Consider the following 17,853-nt stretch of genomic DNA (forward strand, 5'->3'; position numbering starts at 1 on the left):
TAAACGTGTATTGCAGAATTCGACCTCTGACCCTTTCTATGTTATCCTTATACTTGCTTGAGCTGTGTTCCTATTCTTGAATACCAAGAACTGATTCAATAATGAAAACTGCTCACCAGGTCACTGTATTGCTGTATGGATTCTCATTCAATAAATTATGCAATTGCCACATCTGGCGTGTAGACCCTTCATTTTAAGTAGGGTGCTATATTGACTCAGTGGCAAAACGGGTGAAATGAAATTTTTCAGTTAATAACCAGAGACTCTTTTTTGTGTGTGTGTGTCCATCAATTATTGTCACAAAAACTTCCTCCTAGTCTTGTTGAGAGCATTTTCTATTATTAGGGTTTTATTATGTAAAGATAGCAGATTATCTCTTCCCTAACTCAGCTATTATTACATCAGGACCTACAGGAACTAAAAGCTTCTTTAGGCTACTTAATAGTGTGGCACCAAAACCTTTTCATTTATGAAAGAAACTTACTGAATTTACATTGTAGTTTCTTATAAGCAACTATACTTTGGAAGAGTTTAATTCAGTTCAAAAGGCCTTCATTTCTAAAAGGTTTTCTTTAAAAACCTTCAGGTGAGATTCTTTCAAAATCTGAGTCTTTACCTTTCAGTAGAAACGCGAAACAGAAATAGGCCTTTTGCATTAACTTTTTGAGTGCAAAGCCTTTGATTTGTAGGAAAATAGGAATTACATTATAACAGCTTGTTTAACCAAACAGTCTTTTATTGGAAATATAATTAATACTGAGATATTTAAAGAGTTTTATGAGTCTCCATTCATGAAAAATTACTCTTGAATGAGGAGTCAGTTGAAAGATTTATTAACACATCTTTTTAACATTGTATTATATGATCGCTGACAGTGATTATTTGCCTGTGGATTCAGGGAACAGATATCTAACTATTGCAGAGAAGCTTTATAAATCTGCATTGGCTGATTATCTTGAGAAGTAGCGGAGAAAATTTGAACAATTGCAGAGTGCACATGACATGGCAAAATATATATGGCAATAATATACAGAAATATATAAAATGTTAAAATTTAATTGGGTACATAAAAAATCCCAAGTGCTTTATGTTTATTTTATGATTCTATTTTAAATAACTGCTTTTATGACAAATTCCTTTATCAAGTTTAGAGCCGCAATATTAATTCACTTATTTCCAAGGAGATGAATTCAGTTTTAGATAGAAATGTCTAATTCTGATTTAAATTCTGTTTATTGAATGAAGGTTTAATTACTGAATTCAGTGTGACCATTCAAAGGCTTATTAGATTGTAAACCGTAGTAAATCTTTTTATCATAATGCTCAGTTATTGTTTGCGTAAGGTTATGTAGGCCATGGTTATAAATCGTAGTCAAGAAGTCCTGAGCAGAGGACTTAATGTGCAGTTAGAAAGGAGTCCTTTCAAAGATTCAAGAAAAGAAGGACATGAATGTTACATTTTCTTTACCTTGATTCCTTTGCAACCATGAAGTCTTTTCCTACACCCTACATTATAAAGATAAGTTACAAGCCTGACCTTTTTATATTTAGATAGAATATGAAAGTGTAGGTGATTAAGGCTGGCTTTTAGAGAAAGAGCTTAAGATCAATGTATTCTACCTATTCCCAAAATGAAATTTGGACTCAGACAAATTAGGCAACAGAAGCAATCCTGACCTTAGTCCTACTCAATGTATACATCTAGACAACCAGTTTGATCTAATGGTTAAGGCTAGAAACTGGGAGACTGTGAATTCTAGTCTTGCCTCAGGCATGAAAGCCAACCGGGGTGATTTGGGGCCAGTTATTCTCAGCTCAGCCACCTCACAGGATGGTTGTGGGGAAAATAAGGGGACAAAAGATTATTAGATACATTCACCTCCTTGAGCTTTTTATAAATAGTAAAGGCAGGATAAAATAAATAAGTCCTTTAAAATATGCTTAGTAGTGACGTGTACTTTCTAAACTTTGTTGAAAGCTCAGGATGATGTGGTAGGTCTCAGATTTTTTTGCCAAGGTAAATTCTACCTTCTCCCTCTTTGATAGGAACCTCCCCACTTGCACTTTCAGTAGTCAGAATGCAGATATAGAAAGCCAGTTTTAGAATTTTTGCTGCCACGGTTTTGAGGATTCAGTCCATTAAAAGTTTTCATTTCTCATTTTGGATTTTATATGTTACCTGTTATAGCGCTTCATTTGTATTTTATGTATTACAGCATGCATTTAAATGGTAGAACCTGCCTTTTCCCCTCCTTATAGGCTTTTTGTTAATGCTGTATATTTCAGTGTACTTCTAATCCCCCTGCAAATTGAAAGAATCTGGCCACCAATACGATCCACTTTCATTTTAGCAATGGAGAAGAAAGCATCCAGTACGCACATAAATTGCTCAGTTTCTTAACCATCAAACAATTTTCTATGATATTGCATAAATTGTTGAAAATTCATACTAATTGCCATCATTTACAATTATAGGCAAGTCCATTTTGTCAAATTCTGTATTTTTTTATTGTTGGAAAGATGAAAATGTGTCTTAAATTACTTGAGAGTTTTATTTCACATAAGTGATGAGGTATTTTGCCTTATTACAAAAGCTTCTGAGATCCAGGGGGTGAAAGATGTACCTTCATCATAGAATGAAGCATTTTTTTTTAAAAAAAAAATAATCTAAATGGTATTTATAAAGTCTTCCTTCCCTAGTAGGTTATTCTAGATATAACATACTCACCTAAATGGAACAGTTCAGCAAGAAAATAGGTGTCTATGCTGTACTCATATTTTTATTAATAATTTCTTTGCTAAATAAACTTGGGTGTCTATAAAGAAAGGTAGATACACCAAAATTAACTGTGACAAGCATGAAAATGGTTAGGAAGCAAACAGCTTCAGGCATTCCATGTGCTCATCAGATCTCTGTACCAAGGGCATTTGACAATGTTTGATAATGGAGTTTTATTTTCCTTGTGTGCCTTGCACAAAATTGTAGGTACAATTCCACAGAATGTGAGATTACAGACATCAGTAAAAATGTATTACATTTTTGTTGTATTTCATTAAGCTGCACTAGAAAACTCTCAGCTTTCTTCTTTTTTCCGTAGCTAGTTGATGTATGTAGTTGGTTTGTTGAAATTAGCTTGGATAAAAGCTATCATTAATGTAGATTATTCCACGTCAGCCAATTAGTTAAGTGGTACCACACTTTATTTTGGGGGTAATAGCACTACAATACGTTTTCTTTCCTTTTCCATAAGAAAAGCAAGCATACAGAGAATCCAAGAATTCCCATAACAGCCTTGCAAATCTTAACAGAAGACAGGTGCTTTGTTAAAGAGCCAGAAATAAATGTAGAAGTACATCCTTAAGGATTTTCAAGTCAATCTTTGACAGAAAAAAATTGTGTCATATGTAGACTTTGTTTAGAGCTGAATATTACTATTACTACCGGTAATAGTAATGCCATCAAAGATGTTACTTTATAACCCCCATTTTCAATTGGCTTTTCCTTGATATGATTTTGAAGTTTTAACCATCGCTGTACAGTAGTATATTTGACCAGGTCTTGATACTGTTAAAATGACAAGTGCAAAAAACTAAGAATTATCTTAGAGGGGGACTACAATTGTCCTGTACAGAGAAAATGAATATAGCTGTATATTTGAGATATTGTTAGATTCTAATACTTGCAAGGTGCATGGAGGCCACTCAAAACGATACTATATTCATTAACCTACCAATTAAACTGCTAGATTCTTGATGACAAGTTTCTTAAGAACTATAAAGCCAAAGGTGGGAACTTGCTGTAATCCAGATATTTCAGGCTCCAGATCCCATAAATCTTAGCAGGACCAATGTTCAGGTAGTTTGCAGAACTGTAATCTAAACTATCTGGAAAGAACCATTATCCCAACATCTGGGACATTTTCACGTTTGTTAAGTGGCCACTATGGCCAAAAAGATCTTTGTACTGTTAAGTTTTCCTCAATTAGCTATGACCAGAAGGCTTGGACAATTGCAACATGCTACACATGAGGGTACCCTTGAAGACAATCTGTATAAATGCAGCAAGGTGTTTCACATTACCTCCACCTGACAGAGGAAGTATGCCTTTTGTGTAGAAGCATCCCCTTTTTTTGGAACAACCCACAACTGAGATACATAGGGTTCCCATCCTTCAAACATTCCATAAGTTTCTGAAGACCAGGTCTTCATCTGAGTTTATGGTGTCGGTGGAGCCCTTGGCAATGGTTTGGATGTTATTAATGTGGGACTGTCTTTTTGGAGTCCAAGTATGAAATCTAAATAATACACTTTTGGCTGTTAATGTCAATAAAAATGCTTAAAAACTGCATATATATGCAAATTTCTTGTGATTTCCTAAGTTGGTTTACTGCATAGAGAAACAGCACCACTATGTGCTCCACTGGTCTGTTAGAAACTCAAATAGTTACTGTGTGAAAATATATTTTAAGAATATGAATATAAACAAAAAGGCACTAAAATGCAGTAAATAGTGAAAAATGTTATTTTTATTGTAGACTATGAACATATGCCAGTAATGTTGAATGGAGGCACATTTGTTTGAAATTCTTCATCTATTGATTTGTTTTATACCTCAGCATATTCAAGCATGCAGGTTACGAATTTGCAGTGGGTACACAATTATCAATGTGGTATCTCTTTCAAATAAATGTCAAAATATGTAAGAAATTGGTCATGAAGTTATTAATGATAAAAAATATTACTGTAGATACCCTGCATATATTAAAACAGATTGTGAGAAGTGTAAAATGGCAGTTTCCTATTTTTTTTTTTCTTCAAGATTCAGGCATTCGTTTTAGTTATTTTATTCATCACATTTCTATACTTCCCCTCTCACCTAAGTGACTCTTGAATGAATTAAAAATTCAAAATACATTATTTTGAACTTATAATGCCTAAACAACTGGAAATATCGTGAGACATGTATGATTTTTCAGAATGAGCTCAAGCCTCATACTAACACTTCTTGAAAAGGGGATAAATAGGAAATTACAGCCATGTTTTACCCTCTTTTTTTATAATCATCATTGCTCCTTGAAGAGAATGTGTGTCAGTTATTTGAAGATTTAAGTTCAGTCCCTGGTATCTTAAGGACTCAAGTAGTGGCATGTTTTTATATCTATGGTAGATATGATAGTTGGATGTAAAGCTGGCTGCTGTGCTTCAAGATGGGGGGAAAAAAATATCTGTCAAAGAAACTTGGGGAAAGGGGAATGTTCCATGCACCAAATGTCTGGCCAATCACAATGTTCCTGACTATAGAGAAATGTCAGGAAGTAATATGGCATTTCCCACCCTCAATCTCCATAAATTCACCCATTTTGATTTAAGTTTCAAGATTACTTCGTTTCCTGTGTTTCGTTTATGCTAAAGTTATTAATTGCTAATTATGACATTTGGCTTTCATGAAATTTCACACACACCTTGCTTGATATCAAATTATTGGTTTTGAAAAATCTAAATATATAATTGCCAAAACGTGTAAAATTGTGGATGATAATTCTACATTTTCAGGTACAGGTTACCAAAATTGCATACGATTAGCAATTTAGAAGATTGCCAACTGCTGTTGTAAATTAAGTTGGGTTTCTTCATTGTCAGAAAGCACTGGGAATGTTGTTTTCATTGCTTGTGAAGTGAATACCCAGCCAATCTTAACACTTACTGCATTTCTTGGTACACTTCTTTGGTCGTAGCTTGTTTTTTGGCTGTAATGATATATCAAACAACAGAAGCCTAAAATAATATGTAACCGAGTAACGAAAATATTGCCTTTAGTGTTTTTGGTTATGAAAACTTAAAAACTGGATCATAGATCTCTAGTAACTACACAAAATATCTTCAAAAGCTGGAAAAGAAAAATCATAATTGTCCAGCCAGATGTACTTTGAATCCTTTTGGAGAAAACTTGGAACATGCAGCAATCAGCTTTACAGTGGTATGCAAAACGCTTCACATAAAATTGAAATTCCCTGTTTTGATTTCAATTTTTTTTCCCTCCAAATTTGAAATGAGCAATTTTTTTTTATCACCCTAAAAGCCTTTGTGCTCAAATCACTTCTGGGATTGGTTGATCTAGTTCATTTCAAACTTGAAACAGATCCTCTTAAATTTACATCAATTTAAGTTCAACATCTTTGTAAATCCCTTAGTTTTACTCCTTTAAAATTTATTCTGATAAGCTTGATAAGTATTGTTTCCTAAACAAGCTTTTTAATTTTAAAAATTCAGGATATTGTTTAGGTATTAGCTGTTAAAACTAAAAATGGTAAAATTAAACTATTTTCTCCAACATGTTAAAAAAAATATGGTTTCCAGACATCACTTAGGAAACAACAATGCAAGGTAACATACATGGTCCAAGTAGCAAGTCCTGTTGTCACTCCGGCTTTATGAGACTTCCTTTATAGTGCCACATGTCTGCATTTTCTACAAGTAAACTATATCTATGTGACTCCAGTTTTTAGCCCCTGTCTGATCTGTGAGGCAAGTATGAGAAGTAGCCAGTAGGTTACAAGCACCTTTGCAAGTAAAAGTTGTTGACACAACAGTATGTATTTTCAACATTTCTAATTCCAAGGACAAAGCCCAAGAAAAAACCTTCAAGAATTCAACAGTCCAAGCGCCTTGTTGTTTGTTAGCCCACATTCTGAAAGGTAGAATTCTTTAAATTTCCTTTGTATACTTTTTTGCAAGGCAGTGAAAATGACAAAAACAGGAGCAAGGGATTAAAGTGCAAAAAAATGCTTTTCGGAATACTTGGAGAAAGATTCTTAATAGGCAAACATGGTCAAAGCCACTTGAAGACCAGAGACCGGTGTAATTCTGCCACCTTTTGTTACTTTTTGGCTTCTACTGCACTTAATACAAGGTTAGATTCCACAACCATTCCATTTTGTTGATGTAAAGACACAATCAGGATGAATGAAGTAGCTTGTTCTCTTGTGGCCAGGTTCCTTTTCTCATACATTGCCCATCTTATGATGAGGCACTTGCAAAGGCTGCAGATTTGGGCATGTGGCATAAGGAGCGGGAAGAAAACAGGCTGCAATTCCATTTGAAGCAAAAGGCAGGGAAGGCCCATAGAAAACTTCTTCTTTTCCTTCCTTACTAACATCCAGCACCTGTGTAAGGAAAAATAGCAATCACTCTTAGACTTATATATCGTTCTACAGTGCTTTACAGCTCTCTCTGGGTGGTTTACAGAGTCAACATATTGCCTCCAACAATCTGGGTCCTCATTTTACTGACCTCGGAAGGATAAAAGTCTGAGTCAACCTCGAGCCAGTTGGGATTGAACTCCTGGCAGTGGGCAGACTTAGCCTGCAATACTGCATTCTAACCATTGTGCCACCCATGGTTAAAATTAAGTCTATGCTATTTTATTCAAAGCAAACTACAAAATTTCATATAAGAAATATCAAAGGTGAGGCCACATTCAGGTTTGCTTTGGTTGTGGTTCCTTTGAGTCAGTGTTGACTCCTGGCTACTGCCAGGACAATTCTCTGCAGTTTTCTTGGCCAGGTTTTCAGAAGTGGCTTGCCCATTGCCTCCTTCCTAGAGCTAAGAGAATGACTGGCCCAAGGACATACAGTTGGCTTTGGGCCTAAGCAGGGCAGCAACTCACAAATTTCTAAACCGGTGCCTTGAACACTACACCAGACTGGCTCTCTTTATGCACTGTGGACTACATAATTAAAATGAATATTGTATACTATCTAAAAAAATACTGGATATTAAAAAAAACACCTAAAGCTAAGTGATATTCTAAAAAATTCAAGCATACAGTGAAGTTGTAATATTCATGCCATTTTTTTAATCAGAAATTCACCAAAAAGCTCTTTGGTGATCTAAAGTATCTGATTAAGTACACTTAATATAAAACTGCACATGGCTACACCATTATGCATCCCAGTTAAACATTTTCATAAAAATAATTAGTGAAAGGGTCCAATAGTTTTCTTAAACATTTTCTTGTTCCTATTCCTCACCAAAGCATCCCTCATCAGAACAATTTGAAAGCTATCAAAAGGACAGTTACCTGGATACATGCTGAGGGTTCATTTGTCCAAATTGAGTAGCCACCAACTAAATATATTCTGCCATTGTGTACAGCCACTCCAGATTCATTCTGGCCTGATAAAGAGAAAAATAAACCATGAATTTCATTGACTTATTATTAAACGTCAGAACGCCTTTATAGTACAATGCCACACATCTAATGCTGTGACAGTCTCAGTTAATTTTAACTTAACATGCACCAGAGGACTGTTTATTTTTCTGCAAATGCAATACATGTTTGTCCCGCCAGCTGATTCTTTAAAAATTTCTTCTGGATGGAATTTTACATGCAACTATGTTTGGTAATGTTAGGTATACCATATAAGGTGTAAGGCACTGTAGTGGTCATGAAGACAGAGATCTCTTTTAGAGGAGGAGGAAAAAAGTTCCAAATCAAGCTCAACTGGTGATTTAATGGGTTAATAGTTAGCAACCACTTCCCCCATCTACTCCATCTCCAATCATCCTTGAGTCTTTTCCGTCCCCCTGGTGTTGTTGGATGGGGCTCAGAACCCCGGGGTAGATTTATGAGAATGGATTTAATGTCAAGGCTCCGACTAACGAACCCAAGCAAATCAGAACTCTGAAACTGACCTCAAAAGTCTTCTTTATTGAGTACATCATATCGGAACAGCTTCAAAGGAAAACCAATTCTAAATCTTTCCCGCAGTTTCAGTATAATTAAACTAAGAAATAACCCCATCCCCAAATGTCACAGATCACATTGGCCAATTGGGTTAATTGGGCTCTCCAGGCATTCCTTCCCCAACCTTATCTGTTGACGGTAGAGATGACCTTGGTTCTCATGAGAAAGCACTCTGTTTTGTCTGGAAAGGCATTCCAACCCCCTTCCCCCCTTCCACTTCAGTGTGGCAACTGAGGAATGGAAAAATGGCCGTTGCCAGGTTCGGTTTGAAGTTAACATACGAACTGTAATTTTCCTCCAAAATGATCTTGAAATGCTTTGTCATTGCCACCTCCATAGATGTTGTAGATGTCATTTCAGCTTCACAATCTAGCCAACAACCCTGATACATCCTGCTATCTCTCTAATTATTAACCAGGTCTAGCCTTGCTTAGCATTTCGATGTCAGCCGAAGATGGGGCGGTTGTTTGTTTGTTTTTTGTAATATACGTCTCCTGTTAAAAATAGGATTTCTCCTACAGATTTGACACATTCTGCTAATAACACTTGCCTGTCAACATGCTGAAATGACACCGGGTCCACTGGTCAGCATCTATGCTGTAGGAGTCTATGTGGCGGACAAGAATTCTGTCATTGTTGTAATCTAGATCATTGCCCCCTAAAACATAGAGTTTCCTTTGAACAGCAGCCATGGAATGGTAGACTCTCCTCTGCAACATGGGGCTGCGACTGAGCCATTTATTCTGCAAAAGCAGACAAAAGAAAACTTTAATTCCTACATACCATGAACATTTTAGGTGTGTTGATTTCCCATTCACCAGTACGCCGAAACACACTCATAACACCTGCTATCCAAATACATCTTGCATAAAACCGCATCATTTCTTTTAAAGAAAAGAAACCCTCCAAAATGCCTTTTTGTTTGTAGCGTAATCACTGAAAAATACAAGTTTAATGAAATTCCATCCAGGACCAAAAAAAAAAAAGGGACCAATTTTCTGTTATTTCTAAGATATTTTATCATTTTGATGAGTAGCAATATTTAAGGCCAGCATGGAAACTATTTTGAGCTGTTTGAAACATTGTTAAGTGGTAAGTGTCAAAGAGCAGAAGTCAGAAAACAATTGTTCGATGTAGTCCTTCCAAACGTATAGCTATCCATTAAACTGTGCAACACCTGATTGGGAGAAATTAATATTTGCATTTACAGTGCATTCCCTTGACACAGGACTATAGACACCATCTGCTTTGCAAAGCCTGCCTGCATCCCCTGATTATATTTTAGCTTCCTTCACAGCAGTGACTGCCAGGTAAGCCGCCAAGCACTGCAAAAGCAAAGAAACGGGAGTGGGGGGGGCTGGTGGGGTCATTCCTAATAAGTCAGCGTGTGAATACTAATCAGCAGTGGAGAAGCAGAGGTCACCCCAGCCTGCCTGTTGGCAGGTAGCGATGTGCTCGGTGGCAGATGGTAGACATTATCAGCACACCACAAAGGCCTTGCGCAGAAACAGGCACAAGCACCCAACGAGATAGAGTTATTGAGATTCTGTGCAAGACGCAGGCAGATGCGAGAGGCTTCGAGTGCCCACCATACAATCTGCCAGCAGATTTTTTTTTAAAGTAGAAATAAAAACATATGTGTGTAAAACCATGAGGCAACCCTCGCTGTAAGAAAGCTAGCCCGAACTCGCTGCCTTTTCATTGTTAGCGCAGCCTGCGGGGATGGAGTTTGGGAGCAGCCAAAATGTGACAGCCCATGGGAGAGCGTGGCAGACCAGGGGAGAGGGGGGGAAGGACACATGAAAAAGGGGAACATTTGACACTTTAAGGTTTAAACAGAGATAGCCTTTATTCAGAATGGGGGCAACATTTACCATATGAGCAAGTCTTTCCATACAAAGTAAGCCTTCTGGCTGTACTTGTCCGATTGAGGCCAAAGGGCTCAGTTCGACAGTAGAAATGCTTACTATAATATTGACAAAGCAGAGCACAGGTTCTGGAATTCTGTATCCAATACTCACACCAGTGGTCCCTATATGAAGGACCTGTATTTTCTTCTGGTAATTCGAACAGCTGGTCTAGTACTAAAAATGTTGAATGGCATTCGCCTTCCTCTTCTACTTGACAAACGACTGAAACCATACAATTTTTATATGTAGCCTGTTTTCAGCACTTCTTGAATGCATTGCAAGGCTTCAGCAGTTTGTTGGCTCAAGGGAGAACAACATCTTTGTTAGTAATAGGTACTCTAGTTTTGAGTACAAATTCAGACTCATACAATTCTGGCTTAAAAATAAAGTTGGGAGCAGAACTCATTCTTAACCTGGGGACTAAGTGTTAAGATTCAGTCTTAGGAATTCCATGTAAAAAACTCAAAAGAAACTGGGTAGGGCCTATAAAGGATGCTAATCTCAGGCGAAATCTTTTATTTACAACCACTGATAAAGCTCAAGAACATGATTCTTTCAGCAAACAAGGACAGGCAGCACCTGGCTGCGGAGAGATTCTGCACAATTAAATAATACACCTTCCCTTGCCACCTCATTGAAGTACATGGAACATGAAGTCAACATGAGAGAGAGAGAAAAGCTGTATGTCTTTTTGTTTTTGGGCTCTCACATGCATTCATACAAACTACGGTGCAGAAGTTACTGGAGAAGCAGAGTTAGACTAGCAGAATGAATATAAGCTTACCTGGGTTGGATCATACACCATTAGCCTGTTCTGATACTGTGCCGTGTTTGTCACTCCTCCTGTAACAAACATTCATAGTGTTACACAAACATTAAACCCAGTTGGGAAGAGTTCATGGGAAATTATTAGTAAGAAAGCATGCTAATGTAGAAAAGAAAATTGCTGAGTTCAGAAGTCTTTCTAGCCTATTTATTTTATTTATAAATTAATAATATAAAATGATGTGGATTTGATTGGATCAAATCATTGCCAGCTAAAACAAGACACATATTTTATAACCTAAGAATATGGTCACCCAGTGCATTTTGTGGGGAGGGGAAGGGTATCTGTATTGTGTATGCTGTGGAAGAATCTCTTATATAAGCCAACTCAAAAATATGCAGTATATTGTTCCTAATGTGTAATGGTAAAGAAACCTTAAAAATCTTTCTAAGGTTTAAGATTTATTACATGTACCATATTTACTTGTGGATAAGCCAAAAATTTAGGTGCCAAAATAATGGAAAAAATGGGTTTGTCTTCTCCAAGAATATATATAATAGATTTCCCCCTTAGCTTTTTAAAATACCCATATATCCTGTAAATACTCATAACCTTAACTATTGACAAATCTGCCTTCAAATTTCCAACCAAAATACCAGCAAAAATGTCCGTCCCTTAGATAAGCCATTTTTCAAGGTTTTTTGTTATTAAAAATGCAAATGTTGATTTATATGTGGGTGAGTTTATACACAAATATGTATACAGCAATATTAAACTATATCAACTATTAACTGATCAGTCAATCCCTATCAACCGTTACTTTTCCATTACTGTTCTGTGATGCCACAAAATGTTAATGAGTAAATTGCTAAAATAAAAGTTCACTTCCAGAATATTGACAATCTAGGTTATTTTAAAAGAACCATAACTTTTTCTGTATTACCTCTCCCATCCATTACAAATAAGCATTACTAAACTTGAAAATTAATTCACTCTGGTGTTAGAAATATATCACCTTTCAAATAAAGGAATACAGTACACCAGAGTATAATTAAAGTCTATTTTAAAACTCCAAGCAAGGTGCTGGAAAGAGGGGGAGAAACATTAAAAAGAAGTCAATCAAAATGATGGGCTTTTAATAAGAAAACACAAAAGGAAACAAAGAGATATTTCTTGGTAAACCTTAGGTTGTGGGGAAGAGATTAAACTAGGTAGAACTGTTGGGGCTTTCCTATTTATTGTTCCAGCAGGAGCCATGAGTGGAAGCCAATTTTTAGATGGCACACCAGTTCCTTCAGTAGTTCCATCCCATCTAGAGTAACAGATGGAACATCTATGGTACCAGAAAGTTTCCATGTTCACTTAGAATTGAGTATAGTCAATTTCACCTCAACCAGTCTCTCATAGGCTTTAAGTGCTGTTCAAGACTTATACTGTATTGCCTATATGACTTTAATTAAAAGTCAATATTTCTAATTAATCTAAAGCTGGACACTATCACCATAATAGTGAGGCACGGTAGCGTAGTGGTCAGAGTGCAGTACTGCAAGCTACTTCTGCTGACTGCTGGCTGCCTGCAATTTGGCAGTTCAAATCTCACCAGGCTCACGGTTGACTCAGCCTTCCATCCTTCTGAGGTTGGTAAAATGAGGACCCAGATTGTTGGGGGCAATATGCTGACTCTGTAAAACCGCTTAGAGAGGGCTGTAAAACACTGTAAAGTGGTATATAAGCCTAAGTGCTATTGCTATTTCTATAATTACAATACCTGACCCCAAACTGAATGATGATCTCTCCTATCAGAATAACAAAGTTGAAAGTTCTTCTAGTCAAAGCCTATGCATAAGCAGGAGACCCTATACCATTCTGGACAAATGGCTTTCCAATCTCTTCTTAAAAGCCTGCAGTGATGGAGCATCCACAACTTCTGAAGACAACCCGTTCCACTGGTTAATTGTTCTGTCAGGAAATTAGGTCTCCAAGATCCCTCTCACAGTTACTGCTATTGAGCCAGGTTGCACTTATTCTATAACTATACATTTGGTTTTTCTTTCTTAAGTGTAAAACTTTATTTTTCTTACAACTGAATTTCATTTTGTTTGATAGGGCCAATGTCAGGGTTCCAAGTAACACCCCCAACGAAAGAAAGTTGAAAGAAAGAAAGCAGGTTTCAAGTGTGTTGAGATTCTTCTGGATCTGAAGCCTATTTTCTGAGGTGTTGGTTATTCCTGTCAGCTTGGTTGGTTATTCCTGTCATCTGCAAATTTGATGAGTTCCCTTCTATTCCTCCATCTAAATCATTTATGAAGATACTGAAGAGTACTGGGACTTAAAACAAAACCTTGGGGTACCCCACTGTTACTTCCCTCCATTTAGATGTAGTTCCATTAAGAACTACAGGTTGAGTGCAGTTTGTCAGTCAGTTACGAATTCATTTGGTGGTGATGATGTCTATCCCACACTTTTCTAACTTACTAAGAAGTAGGTTGTGGTGAGCTTTGTCAAATGCCTTACTGAAATCCAAGTATACTATGTCCACAGCATTTTGCTGGTCTACTAATTTGTCAAAGAATGAAGTAAGATTTGTTTGGCAGTTTCATGTAGATTTTAAATAAAATGGGGGAAGGACCAAGCTTTGAAACACCCCACACAGAAGTGCAGGTTTTTAACATCTCCTTCCTCCTCCTTTAACATCTCCTATATTTACCAAAAAATTGTAAAACTTCTAAGATGGCTAGATCAAGGAATGGATATTTTAAAAGTGCACACTGTACTGCCTACTTAAAGACATATGGCAAGAATCCCTCCACCAAAAATCCCTCTACCACCTCCTGGACCCACATAAAATCATGTTCTTTCTGGCTGCACAAATCATTCATAAGGGAAAGGATCTAAGTTGTAAGTGGCTGAGCTCATTCCATAGATGATCCTCAGGGAAATTAAATGTTAAGGGCTCAAAAGCACCTCACAAGATCTTGGTCACCTCATATAAGACTTGGCCAATGTAATATCCATTGGCCAAGTCAATGTAATATTTATTTTATTCAAAATAAAAATGAGTGATTTTTCTCCTCAAAAAACATAACAAATTACTTACAAATGCCAGCAAGGGGATCTTCTGATGTCCCCAAATTCTGTCAAACATGGTCTCAGACAAGTTTAATAAACCAATACCACTCTAATATACTGTATGCATTTCACTCATTACCTTTCCCATTGTATAAGAGAGCAATTGTCAATCTACTCTGTCATGAGTACAATTTTATTTTAAATTATGTTAACATTTCTCCATAAATACCTGTGGTCTTACTATTTTTCAATATTCTCAAAGCATATATGTCTTCCTTGTTGCCAGTTATTTCCCCCACCCCCAACTTGGACCCTAACATTTGTAGTATTATTTCTATTCAGCTCTGATGAATCACTCTCATTCCTTTACAAATCTCTAAAATCCTCTTCTGCCATTCCCCCACTTCAATTTCGTTTTAAATAATTTCATTATTGTTGTTTCCATTCACTCTGCTAGAGGCTCACTGCCTGCTCCTTTTCATCCAGTTCCAAAACATGTTTTTTTAAATTATTCCCTCAAAACTGCTTTGCGTACTTCCTGCCCTTTTTAATCTTTGCAGCTTTTTTTTAATTCTACACAACTCATGTTTCCTTTGTCCTAATTTTTGCACTCATTATCTTATAGATATCATCCACAGTTTATTTCACTTCATCATTGCACTAAGCATCCTTTCTCATGCTTCTCATTAGCGTAACTGCAGAGACATCTGTGGCATTCTGTAACATAAGTCTTTTCACTCTGTTCAAAGCAGCTTCCAAAACATTCTTTTCTTACATCCATTCTTCATCCATTCCATTGAGAGATTAATATGTTCTCTAATACTTTCTCAGACTTTGTGAGTTGTACTTCCACTGTAATTTGTTTTCTCTTTCATCACCCCTTATCTTCCATGGAATCTGCCTTACATCATAACGAATTAACCAATTATGCTTCTAAGATTTATATCCATTGTTTTGTTTAAGCTACAAGTAGTCCTTGGCTTACAACCACAATTGAACCCAAAATTTCTGTTGTTAAGTGAGACGTTTGTTAAATGAGTTCTGTCCCATTTTACTACCTTTCTTGCCACAGTTGTTAAGTGCATCTCCACAGTTAATAAGTTAGTAAAATGGTTAAGTAAATCTGGCTTCCCCACTGACTTTGCTTGTCAAAAGGTTGCAAAAGGTGATCACATGACCTTGGGACACAGCAATGGTCATAAGTATGAGTCAGTTGTCAAGCATCTGAATTTTGATCACTTGATCATGGGGATGCTACAAAGGTCATAAGTGTGAAAAACGGTCATTGGTCATTTTCCAGTGCCGTTGTAACTTTGAATGGTCACTCAATGAACTGTTGTAAATCGAAACTACCTGTATGCATTAAAAATGAATCTTCTAAGCAAATATTCCCGGGTAACCATTCTGATTCCCTTTCATCTTGGGTGTCTGAATGGTCCCTTCTTGTTTTTTGTACTCTCATCTCATAATTATCCATCCATTTGTCTTACCTAATGGAATAACTTTTTGTCAAAGATCACATTCATCCCGAATAATGTGCTATTTTTCCTTTAAAAAATTCTTATTTTTCATTATCATCATTCACTAAAGCATTACACGAGGCTAGAGCGTTATCTAGCAATCTAGAAAAGCCAGTTTCTGTCTGGCACACATTTATCCCTTTCATCCACAATTAAATCTACAGATCCACTGTTATACTTGTATTTCATCAATCCTGCTACATTTCTCTCTTAGTGTCACAAATGTAGAACATGGTCTTTTCTTTTGATTTCATCCTATAATGTGGACTGTTTATTATTTATTCCCATATTCAAAGTTGCAGAGTTCAAAATTTGCCATGGGGTCACAAAATGGGCCCACAGAAACTTATCTTTCAATTGAGGCTTTCCCACAACATTTTTAGTTTAAAAAAGAAGGAATAAATATAGTAGCTTAAATCATACCAGCATCATATGATATATTCCTTTACTATAATAAAGGCAGTATCAATTAATCCTGGCACATTTCGGCCACTGTGCCACAAATATAATCAAAATCACAGTTTTACTCCAAGTATGGTCTACTATGTAAGGGCACGATCTCTAATTTAGAGACAATCCTGCAAGCCAATATATGCAATAAACTGGCATTCAGGATATATTGGGACTATAGATTCCTAAATTCTTAGTCAACATAGCCATTAGCCACCCAGGTTGAGAATTCTAGGAATTTGTGTCCTAATATAGCAGGGTATAAAAATTCAATATAAAGATGGTTAAAAGATCAGCAAGCACAATGAAGTTATAGACAGGTCTGAAATTACTGCTATTGGTTGAAATAGAGATATTGGTGTGTCTATGTGTGTGTGTGGGGTGGGGGGGTGAATAGGCATAGGGCCAGAAAAGCTGGAAGACAAGTAATTGCAGAGACATGAGCAAAGGGTACATAGCATTTTAAACTAAGATTAAAAATTGGGCTCTACATTTTCTTAAAACAAGCTTTTTTGGGAATGAAAATTATGCAAATCCCAGTTGTGCTTTTGTAAAAAGCATAATTGTCGGACTGGGTGCAGTTAAGATATTTGCTTTGGAGTATATGGTGTACATTTATTTATAATTGGAACACTCTTGTTCTGCAGGTTTAGGGTTTTTTTTTTCCACATACCACATGCATGCCTAAAACCGATACTTATTTAGCATCCTTTAAAAAAAAAAACTAGCAAAATGAGATGCTATGGATTTGCATACAGATTTGACTACACAAAATAGGAGTGAAATGAATAGCACTCTCTATATGTTTTAATCCCCCACCCATTAGATCACATACCCTTGCCTGCAGCAGAATCCCTGGCTTTGAAAGTCATCAAGCTGATTTGTCTGCTCGCAAGCTAGGCTGCCACATGCTGCTACATTGCCCCCTGCAATCACTGCATTTGCAGAGAGACATCCCATGCCTTCCCTGCCAACAAGTATATTTAATAGATTGGTAGTCTTGCTTTCTGCTGCTCCTGCTCCTTTCGGTCTCCCTCCACCCTCTCTCCCTGGGAGGGTAATATGCATCTTAACTGTTTTCTACAGATTTGTCTGACATTCGTGTTACAATTTCCTATCAGCATTTATTTTCAACACTTAGGTTTATCCTAAGTGCTGCAGCAAAAGTTTTTTTCTTTTTAAGTGTTCCAGTTTTTTCTAAAAAAATGGGGAATTCAATTTCTCCCATTCATATTTAGCAAGCTTATAATGACCTTTTGGATGGCCGGACTTGCAGAATACTATAGGCCACAGCGAATAAAAATAAAATGAAAGGAAAGAGGGAGGGAGGGAGGGAGGGAGGGAGGAAGGAAGGAAGATCAGTAGTAAATAGAAAATGTATAAATTGTATCA

General features: G+C 36.6%; 1 protein-coding gene across 3 annotated transcripts in view; it reads right to left on the reverse strand.

Annotated features, from left to right (window-relative positions):
* Nucleotides 1-6,953: 6,953 nt before the first annotated feature.
* The window catches only part of KLHL32 (kelch like family member 32), a 71,509-nt gene continuing 60,609 nt past the window's right edge, over nt 6,954-17,853 (reverse strand). For all 3 annotated transcript variants that reach the window (XM_070953828.1, XM_070953848.1, XM_070953838.1), the window contains 4 exons: nt 11,441-11,499; nt 9,297-9,489; nt 8,081-8,175; nt 6,954-7,163 (listed from right to left, as the gene is read on the reverse strand). In XM_070953828.1, the coding sequence (XP_070809929.1) occupies nt 7,002-7,163; nt 8,081-8,175; nt 9,297-9,489; nt 11,441-11,499 (509 nt within the window). In that variant the 3' untranslated portion in view covers nt 6,954-7,001. The remainder of the gene's footprint in view (nt 7,164-8,080; nt 8,176-9,296; nt 9,490-11,440; nt 11,500-17,853) is intronic.

This window comes from Pituophis catenifer, unplaced genomic scaffold (genome assembly GCF_029215685.1).
Source record: "Pituophis catenifer annectens isolate HBS135680 unplaced genomic scaffold, rPitCat1.0.hap2 SCAF_1, whole genome shotgun sequence".
Lineage (NCBI taxonomy): Eukaryota > Metazoa > Chordata > Lepidosauria > Squamata > Colubridae > Pituophis > Pituophis catenifer.